The 19,935-nt window shown below is 38.9% G+C and overlaps 1 protein-coding gene across 5 annotated transcripts in view; it reads right to left on the bottom strand.

Moving 5' to 3' along the window:
• ANO5 (anoctamin 5) overlaps positions 1–19,935 on the bottom strand; it is a 94,352-nt gene that overhangs the window by 60,976 nt on the left and 13,441 nt on the right. For 4 of the 5 annotated variants that reach the window (XM_029061212.2, XM_029061213.2, XM_029061215.2 and 1 more), the window contains exons 2-3: positions 2,235–2,279; positions 606–679 (exon numbers count right to left, since the gene is read on the bottom strand). In XM_029061212.2, coding sequence (XP_028917045.1) covers positions 606–679; positions 2,235–2,279 — 119 coding nt within the window. The remainder of the gene's footprint in view (positions 1–605; positions 680–2,234; positions 2,280–19,935) is intronic. The other variant, XM_029061214.2, reaches the window with a different exon arrangement.

The raw sequence follows: 19,935 nt of genomic DNA, 5'->3' as shown, positions 1-19,935 counted from the left end.
TTAAAAACATAAACCAGTAGTAAGAATCTTTTAGTAAACCACTGATAATAGGTATCATCACACTTCAAACATTGATAAGCTTTTCTCTATCTGGAACAGAACTTCTTGACAAATAGCATGGATTAGACATAGGTGTTCAAATTAGATACTTTTGATCTGTTTTCACAAACCTGGATTCAGGGCTATTTAAAAGAAAATCTTAAAACCACAAACCCTGGGTTCGCCTCCAACAACCACTAATGCAGGCATAAAAGAAAAGACTCTTTTTTTCTAGCAGGGAAGCATTAAATGTTGATAATGTTATCCCATAAATCCAGTGTGATAATATTTATTTTATACTAAAACTTTAAGTAAATTCAAAGTGCATAATTCTTTGCTTATTTTATACTTACATTCTAATAATGTTGCAAAAATTAAATAAAACCTGCATGAAACATTCTATTGCTATTCTTAAATCTAGAAGAATAATTTGGTGCATAAAAAAATTCAGGAGTGTGTAATGTGAGGAAATAATTGGATGACAAAGGTTCTAAGACATTGGCAATAAAGCTATATTCCCTACATTTTCCTAACTCCTGTTGAAAGATATGAATCATAGACTTTACCTCAGAGTTGCTGCCTGGAAGTTCTGATTCTGTGTTTGAATGTGTTTCGTAGAGCGGTCCATTTGTTTCCTCCCCTACAGGATACAGGAAAAAGAAATCCATTTTAACTACCTCACAAATCAGAAAGATTTGATGCAGTGGGTAAGGATGAAGCAGGAATTCTGGATGTCAAGCTAGGAAGAAAGATATAAAAAAAGAAAAAACACCCACAAAAAAACACCCAAACTACAAACAGAACAAAGAAGGAATTCAATGCCCACAACACATTCAAAGTTGAGCTTTTTAGAATAACTCAAATGATTTCATCCAATAAATGGTCCTTTTGACTTCCAAGACAAAAGACCTCAAAAGTTTAACTCTTTCAGCTAACTGATAATAATAATCATAATAATAATCATAACAATGATATTTCTTAAGTGCTATGTGTCAATCACTGTTCTAAGAGCTGGGGTAGATACAAGGTTATCATATTGGACCCAGTGCCTGTCTCTTATGGGGCTCACTGTCTTAATCCCCATTTTACACAGGAGGTAACTAAGGCACAGAGAAGTTAAGTGAATGCCCAAGGTCACACAGCAGGCAAGTGGCAGTGCTGGGATTAGAACCCAGGTCCATGCTATGCCACTCTGCTTCTAATCAGGTTGTAACCTTACCAAAATATTAAACCTAATCCTTATCCAACATACTCATCACAAATTGCATTTCTCAAAAGTTAAATTGTTTGCACTGAACATTTGACAAATCCAAACCTCTGTGTCATAAGTCCACACCTTGACTGATGATACTTTTCTGGCATCTCTACCAAATTTACTGTTTAGAGTCTCAAGAACACAAAAAAGTACACAAATACAGACTAAAATGTACTTTTCAGGAATATAAAAGAAATGCACAGGACTCAGATAAAGCATAATCAGCCTTATTCCTTTTCCTAAATTATTGAAAACCTGAATTTAGTGATATTTCTTAGCTTGCAGAAAGCATCAAGATGATGGAGCACAAGAAAAGGCCCTTATCAATCATTGTTTGAGCAATATCAGGAACACCTGGGATACCTGGTTCCATTTTCTGGAGTAGGATAGAATGTAATCAGCCTTGTGACACAGAGATAATTACCTTCCCTGGAGAGGAGGTGGGATTATATAGCTACAGCTCAGATATTGTTTCATTAATAGAAAAACTCTGCTCAATTCAAGGTAATAAGGATTTCCCCACCTCAGTATCTTGTGCTAAGCATCTTGACTCTGCCCTACTCTTGTATTCTGTCTTCAGCTACAGAAGCCCGGATTTGATGGAGAATACTAGGCAAGGAAAGAAGTCAGGGGCAGCAATCTAGCCTCTGTGCTATAGCATATGGCCCTACCCTTCTGATAGACAAAAAAAAAGAGATTATGAAATGAATCGAGCCAATTTTATGCACAAGCAAAATAGCTATTTGTACCTCTCTCCTTCCCCACCCAAAAGATTTCAGAGATTTAAACACCCTCCCATATCTCTGCCCTTCTATCTTCTAAATTTCTATTCCCTAATGATTGAGGATTTTTTCTGATATAGAAAAGGAAAAAGGCTGTTAAAGTAAAGTGACAACAAACTACAAGGCAGACAGAAGACTTCTACGTGTTAGTACAATACCTTCTGGATTTGTTGGCTTGAACTTGATGAGAACAGCAATGTTATCTTCAAAGGAAAAAACATTACATTAAACTAATGAGGTTATCTTTTCAATGGTATTCTAATAGTTTTTCACCACTGTGTCCTCTATTGCTTTAGAGGACTAAAACATCAGAACAAACTAATGAAGGGAAGTCATTGTTTTCAAAGCAAGGGTAAGATGGATGAAGCTTAAATTTAAATAGTTTCATGTGACTTCCTCTTTCTTTTCTAACATCACAGTCAACGATCTGGAGTTAGCCTGTCTTTTGTTCATGGTAACAATGGAAAAGACAGTCTTGGTAATTCTCTCCAAGCAAGACAAAGTAGTATCGTTCATTCACACAGTAGACAGTAATAGTAGTCTCATATTCCACCGATATGCCAACTAATGTTTTCACCAGGATCCTGGGGCTAGAATCCTATTTCAAATCCCTGTTGAGTATTCTATTCATCTGGAGCATTGGAAATGTAAAATCTCAGCTTACGCTTGCACTGACTGGAAATTTGAAAATGAAAGATTTCAAAGTAGTTGATATGAATTTCTTTCCAGAAACTAGCACATGCCGATTTCTTTTTCTACTCACAATTCAACCCAATCAACCTGCTGAAGTTCCATTGAAAGCAAGAGCAGGTACTGTTTACTCACTTCTCTATATCTGTGCTGCAAAATCATGACATCTTTTGTGTTCACTCATTTTACATTTACATATGTCCACACCATCAATACCATGCATTCAATAGATTATGCACAGCAAAACCAATAAGGGCAATATACTGTCTCTTAGGTGACTGACACCAAATATACAGATGGGTATCAAAGACCCAATGGCCACAATAGGTAAATTGTTGATAGATCATGTATTAATTGCTGCTGTAGCCCAAGATGCATAACACCCACCCATCATTATGTCCAACTACTGTATGGAATTCAATTTCTTTCCCACCCCAATTCTCCCATCCCTCCCTAGACACAAACTGAAAGTCTCTTCTGCTCTCTCTGAAAGAAGCATAGAATTGCGAAGAGGTAGAAACTGGCTAATCCAGCTAAAATCTCTGCCGTCCATTATACCTCAATCCTGTGCTGTTTTAGAAAAAAAGGGGAGAAATCTCCATTTCCCACTAGTGAGTGAGAAGGTTATCATGACTGGCACTAAGGCTATAATCTTAGTTCCAACCACCAGCTAAGATTTGGGGATTTTAAAAAATCTTCCTTCAATTTTCAAGAAAGCAGATGATTGATTGATTCCCACTGATTGAAGAAGACCCTGATAAAGAGAATAGTCCAAAAGGTGTATAGTGATGTTTAGAAGGACTTAGTCTATGGTAAAGTGCTTTAATGAAGAAAACACTGCAGCTGTTGTTAAAACTGGATACTAAAGTTGAAAAATCACTACCATTAGTAGTGGAGTTTCTACTTCTATAGCCTACTGCGAAGACTAATAATCATATTACTAGTCTTTATGTTGTGATATTATATTTTGAATTAATCCAAGAAAATAAATAATAGTTTAGTGCTATTTTAATGTCACAGTATATTGCAGGTAAACAAATTTCATATTTTTCCACAGATGCTGGAAGTTTCCAATTTATAACATGTCTAATGTAAAAATATACTCCAAAATTCAGCTTTTTATGATACCTCCATGTTTTCAAGGCACATACTATGCCTGATTCTTGGGGTATGGCTATACATCATAAAGTGTCAGAGAAAATAAAGCATCTATTAAAAATGAAACATTTCCATACATGTTCAGGTCAATTCAGAGGATACCTTCTCTCCAAAAACCTCATGAGTTAGAACATGCGTTTGGATTTTATTAGAATCAAAAACCTCATGAGTTAGAACATGCGTTTGGATTTTATTAGAATAAGTCAATTCTCTGTCATAATTAAAAATGATAATGGTAACTTGAATAGTTGAGTCAGTTCTTGATTAACCACTCAGTTATGGATCATACAGATTCTTTCATCAACCTCTGTTAAACTGCTATTTACCATCTAAATTCTCATTAGCATCCACATCAGAAGCTGGGCAAAAATGAGGAATTCAGGACAGCCAGTTTTACTATCAAGTATCACACCTCTGGAAAGTGGAGGATTTTGAATTCAACCAATCATTCATATTTATTGAATGTTTACTGTGTGCAGAGCACTATATTAAGAGCTAGAGATAGTACAACAGCAGGCATGTTCCCTGCCCACAACAAGCTTATAGTGTAAATGGGGAAGCAGACATTCATGTAAACAAATGAATTATGTATATATTCATAAGTGCTGTGGGGCTGAGAGAGGAGTGAAGAAAAGGTAAAAATCCAATTTCAAAGGAAATGCAGAAGGGAGTGGGAGGAGAAGAAATAGCGGCTTAGCCGAGGAATATGTGCTTTAAATAAGGTTTCGAAGATGGGGAGAGTGATCATCTGTAACGTACAAAGAAGGAGGAAGTTCCAGGCCAGAGGCAAGATGTGGGCAAGAGATTGGAGTAGCAAGATAGATGAGCTCAAGATACAGTGAATATATTGACATTAGAGGGGAGAAATGTGCAGGCTGGGTTTGTAACAGGAAATCAGGAAGGTAAGGTGGAGGAGGCAAGGTGATTGAGTGTTTTAAAGCCTCAAAAGGAGTTTCTGTTTGATGTGGATGTAGATGAGCAACCACTGGAAGTTCTTGAGGAATGTCTTTGTGGAAAAATGATCTGGGCAGCAGAGTGAAGTATGGGCTGGAGTGGAGAGAGACAGAAAGCAAAGAAATCAGTAAGGAGGCTGATGCACTAATCAAGGTGGGATAGGATAAAGGCTTGGATTAAGGTGCTAGCAGTTTTGATGGAGAGGGAAGGGAAGATTTTAGCGATGTTGTGAAAGTTGAACTGACAGGATTAGAGAGATGAGCCAAGTTTACGGGCTAGTGAGACAGGGAGGAGGATGGTGGATCTGTCTACAGAGCTGGGAAAATCAGAGAGAGGACAGGGCTTGGGTGGGAATATGAAGAATTCTGCTTAAGACAAGTTAAATTTTAGATGTTGATGGGACATTCCAGTAGAGATGTCCTGACACCAGGAGGAAATTTGAGACTATAGAGAAGGAGAGAGATCAGGATAGGAGATGCAGATTTGGGAATCATCTCCATAGAGATGGAATTGGAAGTTATAGAGTGAATGAGTTCTCCAAGGGAGTGGGTGTAGAGAGAGGTGGATGAAGACATGAGCCTTGAGGGACACCCAAAGTTACAGAGAGGGAGGCAGCAGAAGAGCCCGCAAGAGTGACTGAGAAGGAATGGCCAGAGAGATAGGAGAACTTGTAGAAGACAGTGTCAGTGAAGCCAAGAAAATTCAAGCATTCATATTATCCTTGACCCTCAATAGGAAGTATGAATGAATATTGGATTTTCTGTTTTATTTCCAAACTAGCCACCATTTGATGAGAACAAGTGATGCAGACTCAAATTCCAGAATGGCTATATAAACTGAAACCATGCACTTACACCACGCTGATTTCAGACACAATGTGGTTCCTTCTTATCAACAGAAAGCAACAGTTGACTGGTGAACAAAAGACAGCCAAATGAAAGAGACTCTACCACAGCAAATAAAGCTTCCTTTGTGTCTCCTTATCAGTGTAGAAATGATCCTTTAATTAACTTCCTAATTTAGTAATTCAGACAGCACCTGCCCCTCCTAGTTATTTATTTAAATGATTAGCAAACCATTAATATACATATTGTTTGGATGTGCCTAGCCAATAACATCTTGTATTTTATATATTGTGCTCTATATATAATCCACATGTACTGTATATAGCAGTTCTCCAATTTCAGATATGGAACTGATAAATGAGATCCTAACCACATGTATGAATGTGGTTTAAAAGACGTGTCAGGCCATGACCGACACTGCCTTGCACATTGTTTACCCTTAAAAGATAGATCTTTTCTGTGTTAATGGGCTTCCCTGGGTTTCCCATGGAAAATCTGGCCATTTTCAAGCCTGCCTCTTGGCAACCCAATTATTGTAATCTTTTTCTTAGGAGAGCAACCTCTCTCTCCTGATGTCATCCTCCAGGTTGGCTTGTCAGTTGCAGTTGTTATTGTAATAGTCAGTGGACATGCCACATGACTTCAAACTGTTTATTCTGGAATGCCACCCTGTCAATATCATTGGAATCTCACCCTGGCACTAACACTGCACCCATCTGGGTCCTACAGAATGGCCCATGAAATGTGAACATTTTTGTCTGCTCTAACATAATGTATTACAGTTCCAATTTGTGTATAAATATTATGCTAGTGGTCACATCATCAAGCCACAGAGAGAAACCGGCCACGTTAATGCTGCAAGAGAGTAGAATCAGTAGTAAGGAAGGGCTGGGAAGATAGGTGCTTAGAGTACATTGTTCTAAAACATAAGTGAAAACCTCTATAATGCTAAAAAAAAAATCTGAAATGTCCACATTGTAATGACTAGGTACTGGCCATTCAATGGCCTTACCTGAGCCACTGGCAAAAAACACTATGTAGAGAGAGACCAGGCAGAGGACGGGAGAGCCAAGTGAGAATAGAGGGAATAGAGGTGTGCTATTCCTTTGTATGCCACTGGCCACACTAATGTTGCAAGATAGGAGAATCAGTAGCAAGTAAGGGCTGGGAAGACAGAGTATGTTGTTCTAAAACATAAGAGAAAACCTCTATAATGCTAAAAAACCCCCACCCAAAATCGGAAATGCCCACACGGTGATGAACAGGTACTGTTCAATGAACTGTGTAGAGGGAGACCAGGCAGGAGGTAGGTGAGAGCCAAGTGAGAATAGTGGGAATAGAGGTGGAGAAAACCTAATCCTGCTTCAGATGAATTTTGAATGGAACAGGAAAATTCCAGAAGAGCTACTAATGAAAAGCAAAGGTCTGTGTGGATGAAATGAGAAGGAGGGCTCCATTCTGCAGACATAACATGAGGAAAAAGAGCTATGCCAGCATCCACAAATCAGATGAAGGTTCCAGATGCATAAGATCAGTCACAAGGCAGCTGCAGCAGAAGAGAAAGGTGGCAATATTTTGGGTTCGAGCCAGAGAGCTTAGAATCCTGATTTTAGATCCTGGCAAGTCTCCAATAAAGAAGCCAGGAACTGGAATAACCACTACCTCTCCTTCCCTTTTCCAAACCCAGTTCCTGCTATGCACTGGGAGCAGCAGGATCCCTTGTTCCTTTGTAATTATGGATACACAGTTTGAACATTCATTAATTGGTCATGGTGTCACAACTTTCTCATTCCTATCATGGCTAACATGACCCAGATATGCTGGATACCCATTTGCAAAAATTAGATGCCTAGAATGTAGCTTAATATTTTGGTATGCATTTTTAAAGTACTGCATCCATCAATAGTTAAATGGCTCCACTGCATTTATACTGAATAGCAGATCTGAGGTGATGGGATGACTTTGAAACTATCATGAACTTCCACTGTTTATTAAGCACCCACTTATTTCAGAGCACTACAGCAGTCACTGCAAGGTCAGGGAGGGGTACATGAGTGTCAAGCTGGGGAGAACATAGGGCCCTTCACTTAGCAAGCTCTCAGAATTAAGATAAGAAGCTAGACTAAACAAAAAATAAGGAATTTGAGTCCAAAATAAGCAATATAAATGCACACAAAGGTACAGGAATGTACTTCAATCCATTCAGACCAACAAATGAAGAGGGTAGCAAAGTGCAAGTCAAGTATGTCATCAGGCCTAAAAGTTTCTAATGTTTATTACCAATTCCAAACTGAAATTCAGCTATTGGCACAGGTTCACATGGACATACTACCTATCTGTATGAAGTGATCTTTAATGGTCTTTAATTAGCTAGGTATTTAGTCAGTGCTTACCATGGATGAAGCCCTATGCAGAGTCAGAGACAAATGCAGCATATTTGATCAAGCACTGTTTTTCAGGAATCAGAAGCCTAGCAGTCAACAAATAGTTTGAAACACCTTTAAGATCCTGAATTCATTTAAGCATTTTTAGCCCAAATTACTAATATCAGTGTAATTTCCCCATCTGAGATTTACAGGTTATATCCATCCACATCAAATAGCAGCAGGAGAAAAAAAGGGTTATGGGGAGGAGGTTAAAGGACAAAGTATTTTTTTAAGAAATTCAGAGGCTGCAGGGCCTTGGGTTGTCAACCCAACTTTGCTACATGAAAAGGAAAAATAAAATGCATTTGTTTCTGAGATAAATTGTCCCTTAACTGGAATAACTGATTATGTTTAATTTGAAATGGGTCAGAAAACATAGTGTAAATTATAAATTTCCTGTGCTGCGTTTTTGGGGCTTGGAGGAAAATTCTGCAATCTGCTTTACCTGGAAGGTTTATTTGGCCTTTACATAATTAAAATTAATGGCAAACGAGCAGTTTATGCAAATTTGAACTATTAGACTTGTACACAGAAGTCCACAGTCCAATTGGAGACTCTCAATTAATCAGTCATATTTATTGAGTCTCCAATTGTTTAAAAATACCATATAAGGAAAGGTTACTGAAACAGAATACTTAACAGGTTGGAAAATAATGAGAACTATCAGTCTATCGTACAATACTACAGAGTTATTAGACACATTGCCTGCCCAGAATAAGTTCACAATCTAGAGGGGGTGACAGACAATATAAATATATTATGGATATGTACATAAATGCTGTGGGGCTGAGGAAGCGGTGAATAAGGTGAATATTCAGTCTACTAGGGAGACAGAAATTAAAATCCTTTACAGATAGGGTAAATTGCAGAGTATAAGGATATGTACGTAAGTACTGTGGGGTTGAGGGTGGAGTGAATATCATGATACATACGGACTGAAATTATACAAATAGAAGTGCAAGGGGGATGCATAAGGGAGTAGAAAAAGAAATCAGAGCTTAGGAAAGGCCTTTTTTAGAAGATGTGTCTTCAGTAAGGCTTTGGAAGTCGGGAGAGTAATTGCCTGTCAGATACAAAGAGGGAGGGCTTTCCAGGCCAGAGGCAGGACAAAGACAAGGGGTTGGTGGTGAAGCAGCAAGATTGAGGTACAGTGAGTAGATTGGCATTAAAGGACTGAAATGTGCAGGCTGGGTGGTAGTAGAAGAAAAGTGAGGTAAGGTGTGGGAAAAGGTGATTGAGTACTTAAAAGTCAATGTTTAACATGGACATAAATGGGCAACTACTGGAGGTTCTTGAGGAGTGGGGAAGGATGGACTGAACATCTATGTAGAAAAATGATCTGGGCAGCAGATTGAAGTATGGACTAGAGAGGGGAGAGACAGGAGGCAGGGAGGTCAGCCAGGAAAGTGATACAGTAATCAAGGAGGGATAGAATAAGTGCTTGGATTTAACAAGGTAGCAGTATGAATGGAGGGGAAAGGGTGGATTTCAGCGATGGCGTGAAGGTTGAACTGACAGGATTTAGTGATAGATTAAATATGTGGGTTGACTGAGAGAGATGAGTCAAGAATAAAGCTAAGGTCATGGGCTTGCAAGGCAGGAAGGATGGTGGTTCTGTCTACAGTGACAGGAAAATCTCTTAAAGGACAGGGTATGGATGGAAAGATGATAAAAACAGAAACAATTTGTCTACAAGAGAAGAGCAAAAGTAATCAGAAGCTGAACTCTAATGGATCCTGAAAATAGCAATTAAGTTGAAAAAAATTCTATTTTTTCAATGTCCATTTCTCCCTTCAACCCAAGAGGACCCATGATTTTTTCTCCAGTTTAAATAGTTTCAAAAACCTGGGAAAAAGGGACTCAGGGGACTGCCCTCAGAGTCTGATTTTAGGACATTTTGTCCAGTACATGCTGATGGCCTCAGTTGAAGAAATGGGTGATCTGCTCATCAGACACGCAGATAGCATGTTAATTAGGACAGTCCTCTAAACTATAAGCTCCTTTTGGTCAGAGAACATGTTTACTAACTCTGTCATATTGAATTCTTCCAAGCACTTAGAACTGTGTTCTGCACACAGCAAGTGCTCAATAAATGATGACTGACTGACCATCAAGAGTTGCCAACACTTTGGAAAAAAAAAAAAGAATATAAAGTGACTTCAACCAACTGAAAATTTGGTCAAAGGAAATCCAGGATGAAATTCCAAACAAACAAGGATAATCAATCAATTAATTTACTGAGCACATACTGTGTGCAGAGCACTGTATTAAGTGCTTGGAGGATTACAATACAATAGAGTGGTAGAAATGAACCCTGTCCACAACGAGGCTTCCGTCGAGTGGGGAGCCAGAAATTAAAATCATTTACAGATAGGATAAATTGCAGAGTATAAGGATATGTACTTAAGTACTATGGGGTTGAGGGTTGAGTGAATATCATGATCCATATGAAATTATCACTCCATGTCAGCATACTAGCTTACTTTGGAGGTCAATGACATAATTTCACACTTCTCAGCTTAGTAGATGATCATTTTGGTCAAATGATAGGTGTCTTACCCAATGACAGATAGCAACTTTAAATATCTAAAGGGAATTCTAAGATATGGGAGAATATTGTCAACAGTGGGAGAACTTTTTAGTTTATGTTAAAAAAGAGCAACAACAACAAAAAACTGGAGGCATTCCCTAAGCTTCACTTCTCTTGGACAAAACACCCTATGGCTCACCCTTATGTGTAAATATGTTTATTTTCCTCAATTATTCATTCATATTTTGCTTACTATACTTTTGTTGTTGGTAGTTGTATCTATCTATATTTGGTCTCTTGCTGTCATTATATGTATAGCATCTGTGCCAATGACCCTCCCCTTCAAAGACAGGCTGGGACTTCTGCTTGTACTGCATGCTCCCAAGAACTGTAGACATTCAATAAATACTGATGATATTATGGTTTTTAAGTAACATTTTACATGTGAGGTTAAAAATCCTCATACAGTGAATAATAGATAAATTTAAAGCGGGTTACTTTCAAAATGGAAGTGTTTAAATTTGTGTTCTTTCCAACAATTATACCATTTTCCCACCTGAAACTTTCTTTGCACTACTGCTATTAACAGTCATAAATATACTTAAATATTAATTTTCTTACTGGAAATGATGTTAAAATTGATTTTTTTGTTCAACATATGAGTTCATCTTTCATGATTCATTCTGCTTAATCAGAGATTTAGCACTTTGGTTCTCGTTTCCCCACAGTCTCCAAATTCCTACACTCAACCTTCAGAGTTTTTCCTGTATACTGTACACTGAATGTAGATTAATTGTGAGCTCCCTGCTTGCCTCTGGGATAGTTACACAACCCCCGATCAAACCTTATTAAAAATCACATCTCTTCCATGAGGCATTCTCTAACTAAGCGCTTATTTCTTCTACTCCCTCTTCCTTCTGCACTGCCCTAATATTTGGATATGTACCTTTTATTTACCCCAATATCAGGTCCAAAGCACTTACGTTCATATCTGTAATTTATTATAATGTCTGTCTCCCCCTCTAAACTGTAAGCTCCTTGTGGGCAGGAAACATGCCCGCCAACTCTGTTGTATTGTACTGACTTAGGACAGTGCTCTGTACACAGTACGGGCCCGTAAATATGATTGATTGATTGACTGGAACGCTTGGACCATGAGAGGGTAGGAGTTCCGAAGCTTGAAATTTAGTGCCATCAGCTGATGAAGAGGATGTGGAAATTTAATTGGTAGGAGGGACACTGATATGGAGAGTGTGGGAGGAAAGGAAGGGGCAGGAACAATGAGTATTTGTGTTGGTTGTTTACTTACTGTAAAACTTTCAGCTCAAACAAAAAGCAATAAAAATGACCATTACGATTTGTAAAAAAAAAACAAAAAACACCTCTATTTGCAAAGTCCTATGAAGGCCTAACAGGCCCTGGGCCTTTGGCAGGGTTCAAATCACACAGAACTCCAGATAAAACCATTAACCCATAATTAACCAATTTGGGTTGGCAATGGACCATGGCACCCTTATATTAAAAGTGTGCCTTCTGGGAGTTTTATTGTTTGAAGCTGAGAAATGAAACATGGGTAACACCAGCTATTGCTATGTATGTGTTGGCTTTGTAGGTGTTGGTTTGAGCCTTGGCTTGTTGGTGTGCTATGTTTGCACTAAACTCTAAATTTATAGGTTCTCAAGCCACAGACATCCTTGTAATTTGTGGACCCGGGCTGCTAAAATAATTACAAGCTTCGATATGCTAAATGTGGATAGTTTGCCTAAACACACCCTACCTCTAGTCATGGGCCTCCACTGTGGCTTATTACCTTGTCTCAGGCTTGATAATATTGATGTTGTATAAGTACTGTAGAACCCCAGGGAGTAGGTAATATCATCTCTTGACATTTTCTATCATAAATCTCTCCCGCCTCCTTTTTGCTTGTAAAAAGAAAACAGTTGGAACCTATGCTATTCATTATTAATATCTGATAGAGATCACTGAAGAGTTGATATATCAAGAACTACACACAGGGATATCAGCATGGTAAATTACTAACTTTTGATTTGAGAGGATTAGATGCCTGAGCAATGCAACTTCAAAACATCTCATTCTGAAGCCTGGAATTATTGTCACTTACTCTGGCAAGAGCTAAAATAATGGCTGTTTAAGCAGAGAGAAAGAGAGAAAGCAGGAATTAGCTTCTAACCTAGTAAGTCTTGGTCAGGTGATCTGTTCCAGGTATGGTAACCTGGTACTAATCCATTTAAGATGGAGTTCAAAATGAGCCTATTAACACATTGATAAAAGATTCTGTGGGGTAGAGATGGATGTGGAGGCAGGAAATTCCCCAGGGCCAGGGAGCCACAGATAGAGGGTGAATATCTAGGGCAAAGGCAGCATCATTCTGCGTGGTTTGACAGGAAAGCTCCAAGACAAAAAGAGAATTATGTGCCAAAATAAGAGGACTTGACTTTACTGACCCATATAGCTGAAAAATGAGCTAATGGGACAGAGAGGGTGTTCTCCTGCTTATACTTTAGATCCTTTGTTTGATTTTCTTTGTAAGCACTCCTTCAATTAAATGCAAGCTAATGAGTCGCACACCTACATGTTAAATTACAACCTTTGCAGTCACCCTTGTTGTACTGAATTGACTTTACCCATCTAGAATTATATAATGCATTGTTTTGATTAGGCCATATCTCATTAAACACACCATTAATAGTGGGCAACAAAGGCTTTCAATATTTTTTAAAACAGCTGTATGAATAAAGAATATTGTGACAAATTAAAGGTTGTGTTTTATTTACAGGTTAAGGAGTTGCTTTCAAAAGAGGCAATGAATTGAACCACCAAACAGAAACGCTAGGGAGTTCTAAGGAGCCAGGTTTGACTTTTTGCACACAATTCTGCACATCCAGAAAAAACTCTGCTATAGCCAGGAATGATATCTATATAGAAGAGATGGGGCACCTGTTGCCCAGGAATGGCGAGCTATCTATAAGGTCCAAAATCCACTTCCAAAAAAAAAAATCCAATCAGAAGGGCTCAAGATTTCACATCTTATTTACATACAAGTGAGGGACCTCTGGCCTGCCCTAAAAGTGAGCAGTGAATCTGGCAAGTCTATGGAGAACTTACTACAAACTCTAGTTAAATTTGCAAGTCAGCTTTTTCTATTTAGTGAGTTCTCTCTCACAGAAAAAAAAATAAGGAGGAATGATGCAACTCCCATAAAAAAATAAACTGAAGAGAATGGAACTCTTTAACCTGAAAAGGCAAAGGTGGGACAGGATTCAAGTTTATTAAGTTTGATCAAATATAACAGGATAGATAAATCATCCAACTTTGATTATAAGATTCGATTAATTAGCAAAAGTTTTTATTACATTTATTAAGTGCTTACTATGTGTCAGATACTGTACTCAGCACCGGGGTAGATATGAGCTAATCAGGTTGGATATAATCATGTCCCACAGGGCTCACAGTCTTAATCCACATTTTACAGATAACAGGCAAAGAGAAGTTAAGTGACTTGCACAAAGTTACAGAGCAGACAAGTAGTGAAGTTCAGATTAGAAACCAGGTTTTCTAGCCCCCACGTTGCTTCCCTAACTTCAAGAAGGCCATTTCAGTCTGAAGTTGGGAAACACTGACCCTAACCAGGCACTTGCTAAATCAATAAATGGTATTTACTGAGAATGTATTCTGTGCCCAGTTCTGTACCAAGTGCTCGGGAGATTACAATGGAATTAGTAGACAAAAATCCCTGCTCTTGGAATTTACTGGGAGATAAGGATTTAACTTATAGAATGCAGCTGATTTTTCAAAAGGCCTGTGTTTTGGTTTTAAACTTCACACAACCATAAATGATGATTTAAAATTCATGGAATTAAAGATCTTCTCTAAGTGACCCGGGTCAGGCCACTGAGAGGTAGACATTAGGGCAATGAAAGGACATTAGCTCTCCTTGGGTGGCTATCATACCAAGTACCACAACACCAGAAAGAGGGCTCCTTCGAAGCTTGAAGGTGTTAGATTAAAAACTAATTTTTTTATAATGATAAAACTGTAATAATATAAATTTATAAAATTATAAAACTGTGTATAATTCTCATTTTTTCCAGCACTTATTTCAGTGTTTATGAGACGATAGGCTCCTCCTGTCTACAATAAGCAACAACAAGGCAGTACTTCACATAGTAAGGACAGGAAATTCATTACTGTTGTACCAGCAGACATTATCAAGGGGTTCAAGGGTTTATACAGATTCCAGAAACACAATTCTAGGCTGGGTGGATCATTAGTCCAGTCCAGAATGATTTTTTTTTCAATATTCTGATACTACAATGCTCTCAGAAACACATCAACATATGTTACTTTAAAACTCTCACCAAAATGCTCTTTTTGTATATATGTATGATATGCAAGTGCTTTATGATCAACTTTGTTAGCTGGTTTTTCTCTCTCCCTTTAAACAAGAGGCTCCTCCTTTCTGTTCAAACTGCAACAGTCAAAATACCTAGAAGAAAACTAGACAAATGATGGACTTTTTTATGGTATTTATAAAGCACTTACTATATGCCAGACGCTGCACTAAGCGCTGGTTGACACAAAGTAATCAGGTTGGGCATAGTCCATGTCCCACATGGGACTGACAATCAAAATTCCCAATGTACATACAGATGAGGTAACTGAGGCCCAGAGAATTTAAGTAACTTACCCAAAGTTACACAGCAGACAAATGGTGAAGCCAGGATTAGATCCAGGCCCTTCTGACTCCCAGTCCGTATTCTATCTTTGCTGCTTCCCCAAAGTGACAATCCAAGGTTTTAATGGAAAAAACTTCAGAGTGTGAGCCCGCTGTGGGCAAGGAGTGTGTCTCTTTATTGCTGTACTGTACTTTCCAAGTGCTCATTACAGTCCCCTGCACATAGTAAGTGTTCAATAAATACAACTGAATGAATGACTCAGTGAATGAAATTAATGGTGTTGCATTTTCTGACACTATTTAAAGAATTGGTGTTTCTGCCCTTTATCTCACTGGCTGCATTACTCTACTAATAAGACCTTAACTTAATCTCTTCCTGTGCTTTCTTATGAGAGAAGAAAATGGCAGCAGGAAGCACGGTGAAGGAGAAGATACCTGAGTGATATCTGTCTCCATTCTCTCCGTTGCTGTGGGAGGAGGGTTAAAGCAGAAGCATTAGATGCCTCCCTCAATTTGAGGATATAGATGCCTTCCTCAATTTTAGGATACTGTGGACTGGGGAGGTTTATAGCTGTGACTGTTGAGGTTGTTGGATTCTATATAACCCTGCCTAGACAATTGCTTTCACATGAAACTGCTCTAACAGAATGTTCTGTAGTCCTCAATCAGTCATTCAATCAATCGTATTTATTGAGTGTACTGTGTGTAGGGCACTGTACTAAGCGCTTGAGAGAGTACGATACAACAGAGTAGGTAAACATCCTATCCGTTACCAAGACCTGCCGGTTTCACCTCTACAATATCCGAGATCCGCCCTTTCCTCTCCACCCAAACGGCTACCTTACTATTACAGGCTCTCGTTATATACCGGCTAGACTACTGTGTCAGCCTTCTCTCTGACCTCCCTTCCTCCTCTCTCGCCCCGCTCCGGTCTATTCTTCACTCCGCTGCCCGGCTCATCTTCCTGCAGAAACGATCTGGGCATGTCACTCCCCTTCTTAAACAACTCCAGTGGTTGCCTATCGACCTCCGCTCCAAACAAAAACTCCTCACTCTAGGCTTCAAGGCTCTCCATCACCTTGCCCCTTCCTACCTCTCCTCCCTTCTCTCTTTCTACCGCCCACCCGGCATGCTCCGCTCCTCTGCCGCCCACCTCCTCACCGTCCCTCGGTCTCGCCTATCCCGCCGTCGACCCCTGGGTCACGTCCTCCCGCGGTCCTGGAACGCCCTCCCTCCTCACCTCCGCCAAACTGATTCTCTTTCCCTCTTCAAAACCTTACTTAAAAATCACCTCCTCCAAGAGGCGTTCCCAGACTGAGCTCCTCTTCTCCCTCTACTCCCTCTGCCACCCCCCCTTTACCTTTCCGCGGCTAAACCCTCTTTTTCCCCTTTTCCCTCTGCTCCTCCACCTCTCCCTTCCCATCCCCACAGCACTGTACTCATCCGCTCAACTGTATATGTTTTCATTACCCTATTTATTTTGTTAATGAATTGTACATCACCTTGATTCTATTTAGTTGCCATTGTTTTTGTGAGATGTTCTTCCCCTTGACTCTATTTATTGCCATTGTTCTTGTCTGTCCATCTCCCCAGATTAGACTGTAAACCCGTCAAACGGCAGGGACTGTCTCTATCTGTTGCCGACTTGTTCATCCCAAGCACTTAGTACAGTGCTCTGCACATAGTAAGCCCTCAATAAATACTATTGAATGAATGAATGAATAAACACATTCCCTTCCAATGATGAGGTCATATTTATTCAATCTGATTGACTTGCATCTACCCTTTTGCTTGTGAACAGTGCTTGGCACACAGTAAGAACTTGTATCATTTGTATTATTATTATTATTCTTTGCCTTGCCTTTTTATGTTATTAATTTGTATTGTTTCTCCATTCCTTATGTATCCAACGTCAATCCTTCCCACCCCTTACTTAGAATGAGTTCCTTCAGTGACAGGTACTATGTATAATTCTCATTTTTTCCAGCACTTACTTCAGTGTTTACCAACAATAGGCTCCTCCTGTTGATAGTAAACTCCTTGTAGGCAGGGATCATGTCTACCAATTCTATTTAATTATAATTAAGCTTTGCACACTGTAAGTGCTTAGTAAATACAACTGATTAAGTGAAATGCCCTAATAATAGAACTATTTCCACCTGTAAAGTATGTTTGGAAGTTCAGAACATCAAAAGAATTATGAGTTTATTCTCCAATATGAAGAACCCTCACAGAACTATGATAAATTACCTTTTTAAAAAATTTTCTTCTGCATTAACAACTATTTATTAAGCACCAAAGGATGCCATCCTTTGGTGCCTAGTGCCTAAGAAAGCACTACAGCTGAGTTCTAGGTCTCTCTATCCACAGGCAGAAACATTTATATTGCTTTTATGGTCCCATTTTAACTTTCAGCATTGAAAGAAACTTTCTCCAGGATGAATGGCCAAAAATGCCTAAGAGATTAAGTAAGCACATATCTCTAGTTCCACTAGACATATGAGTCATCTGATCCCTGAAATATACAAATCCTTGCCTAATTTTGAGATTTTTTAAAAAAAAAGATGTTTGCTATTTTAGTCAACTATAATAGAAATGATATTTTAGATCAGTAATAAGCCAGACAGCATTTTAAAGGATATATGTTTAAAAGACCCATCGGTGTAGTCTGATCATCCCAGGAAATCTCACAATACTCCATTTGTGAAAAAAAAACCTAGCATTTTTGTTTGTATGGGTTTCACAGCTAAAAGTCTTCAGAACTTTGCAGAAAGGACATTTGGGAGACTTTCGATACTTGGAATCCCACTGATAATTTAGGTAGTTGTTGACTCAAGTAAAGAGAAGTGGAAAATGGAACTGATTTTCTCAGTATGAAACAAAAACCTACTATGGAGAAAAATGCAGCTCACTGTGTTTACGCTAAGTTATTTTATTAAATAACTAAAGCCTTAAAGAAACATTTTCGCTTCCCCCTCCTCTCCTTATCTCATTCTTCATCTTCATTCCATTTGGGCTTCTCATGAGTAAAGGTTTCCAGAGTTGGGTAATAAATGTGAGCAGGGATTGCCTCTCTGTTGCTGAATTGTACTTTCCATAAATATGACTGAATGAAATGATCCTCCATCATTAGGTCAATTAATACTACTGAAGAATAAGAAAGAAATGACCATATCAATCAATCCAATCATTGGTACTGTACTAAGCTCTTGGGAGAGTACAACATAACAAAGTTGGTAGACCTGTTCCCTATCCACAAGGACCATATGTGATTTTATGTCCAACTGTGCAATCAAAACAAGTTGGCTATAATGTCATCACTCAAGAATAAATCACAAACTATAATGAACCATGTCTATAGCCATCACCACAACTTGCTTGACTCTATGGAGTCTTGTTTTCACTAACCTGGACTTCATACTGTGTTTATCTGTGTAGACTTAAAAGGAAAAATAAAGTACAGTATTATGAAAAGCACATGTTTTGATACAGTAGCTGCATGACCTGAACAGGAATTTTTTTTTTTTTAGGCTTGAGCCAGTGATTTTATTATCTTAAGGTAAGGAAAAATGCTGATTGAGATCAGTTGAATGTATCAGGATTGAAAATCATATCCCTTCCCAAAACCTGAAAATACATAAACAGACATATCAGGCCAACCACCAGGTACAGTTTGAACTATGTTTGGAAAGAGCTACAACACTCCCCAATCTAAGCAGTGCAAGGAAATATTCCCTATATGTATTTATAAAACATGGGTTCTAATCCCGGCTCTGCCACTTGTCTGCTGTGTGATCTTGGACAAGTCACTTAACTTCTCTGTTCCTCATTTACCTAATCTGGAAAATGGGAAACAAGATTGTGAGCCCCATGTGTGACAGGGACCATGTCCAAGCCGATTTGCCCGTCTCCACCCCAGCGTTTAGTACAGTACCTGATGCATATTAAGCACTTAAATACTGTTATTATTATTATTACGATGATGATGATCTTGTTCCATTTTCTATTTGAGTAGCCTAAAGCTATTGCAGAAATATATGAACAAAGTATTATCATTCCCCAGAATGTTTAATTTCTTACTTTCCAAATCACAGTTCCTATCCTGAGTTAAATTCCTTCTTGAGTACACTGAAGTATAAAATACCACATAATTTCCTGGAAAGCATAGGTGATCATACCATGGGGTAGATTGCCCACATTGAGTTGGCACCTTGGAGGCACTGTCAATACCTTTACTCTCAAAGCTCTAGGCCAGAAAGGTGGCTGTAGCAAACTCACTCTTACATTTTCGAAAGAGAAAGCAGCTCAATGGTGGAACCAAGATGGTGGCTCTACTTTTTGCTCTCTGTACACAGGGTTCCCATCTTCATCACTGGGCTGCGTCTGAGCTGGCACTCTTTGGCCCGTCGCCTTGGGGGCAGTGGGAATGAAAGGTCCCTTCTCCAAAGTCCATGGGGTGAGCCATCTTCCTCCTCCCCGAATTCAGTGCACTGCACATCCACTACCACAATCAGCAAGTGGCTATGTTACTGAGAGTCAGCTGGCACAGCCAGGGCCACT

The sequence above is a fragment of the Ornithorhynchus anatinus genome, chromosome 3 (genome assembly GCF_004115215.2).
Source record: "Ornithorhynchus anatinus isolate Pmale09 chromosome 3, mOrnAna1.pri.v4, whole genome shotgun sequence".
Taxonomy (NCBI): Eukaryota; Metazoa; Chordata; class Mammalia; order Monotremata; family Ornithorhynchidae; genus Ornithorhynchus; species Ornithorhynchus anatinus.
The sequence above is the reverse complement of the archived record's forward strand: the minus strand, read 5'-3'. Positions and strand labels throughout refer to the sequence as shown.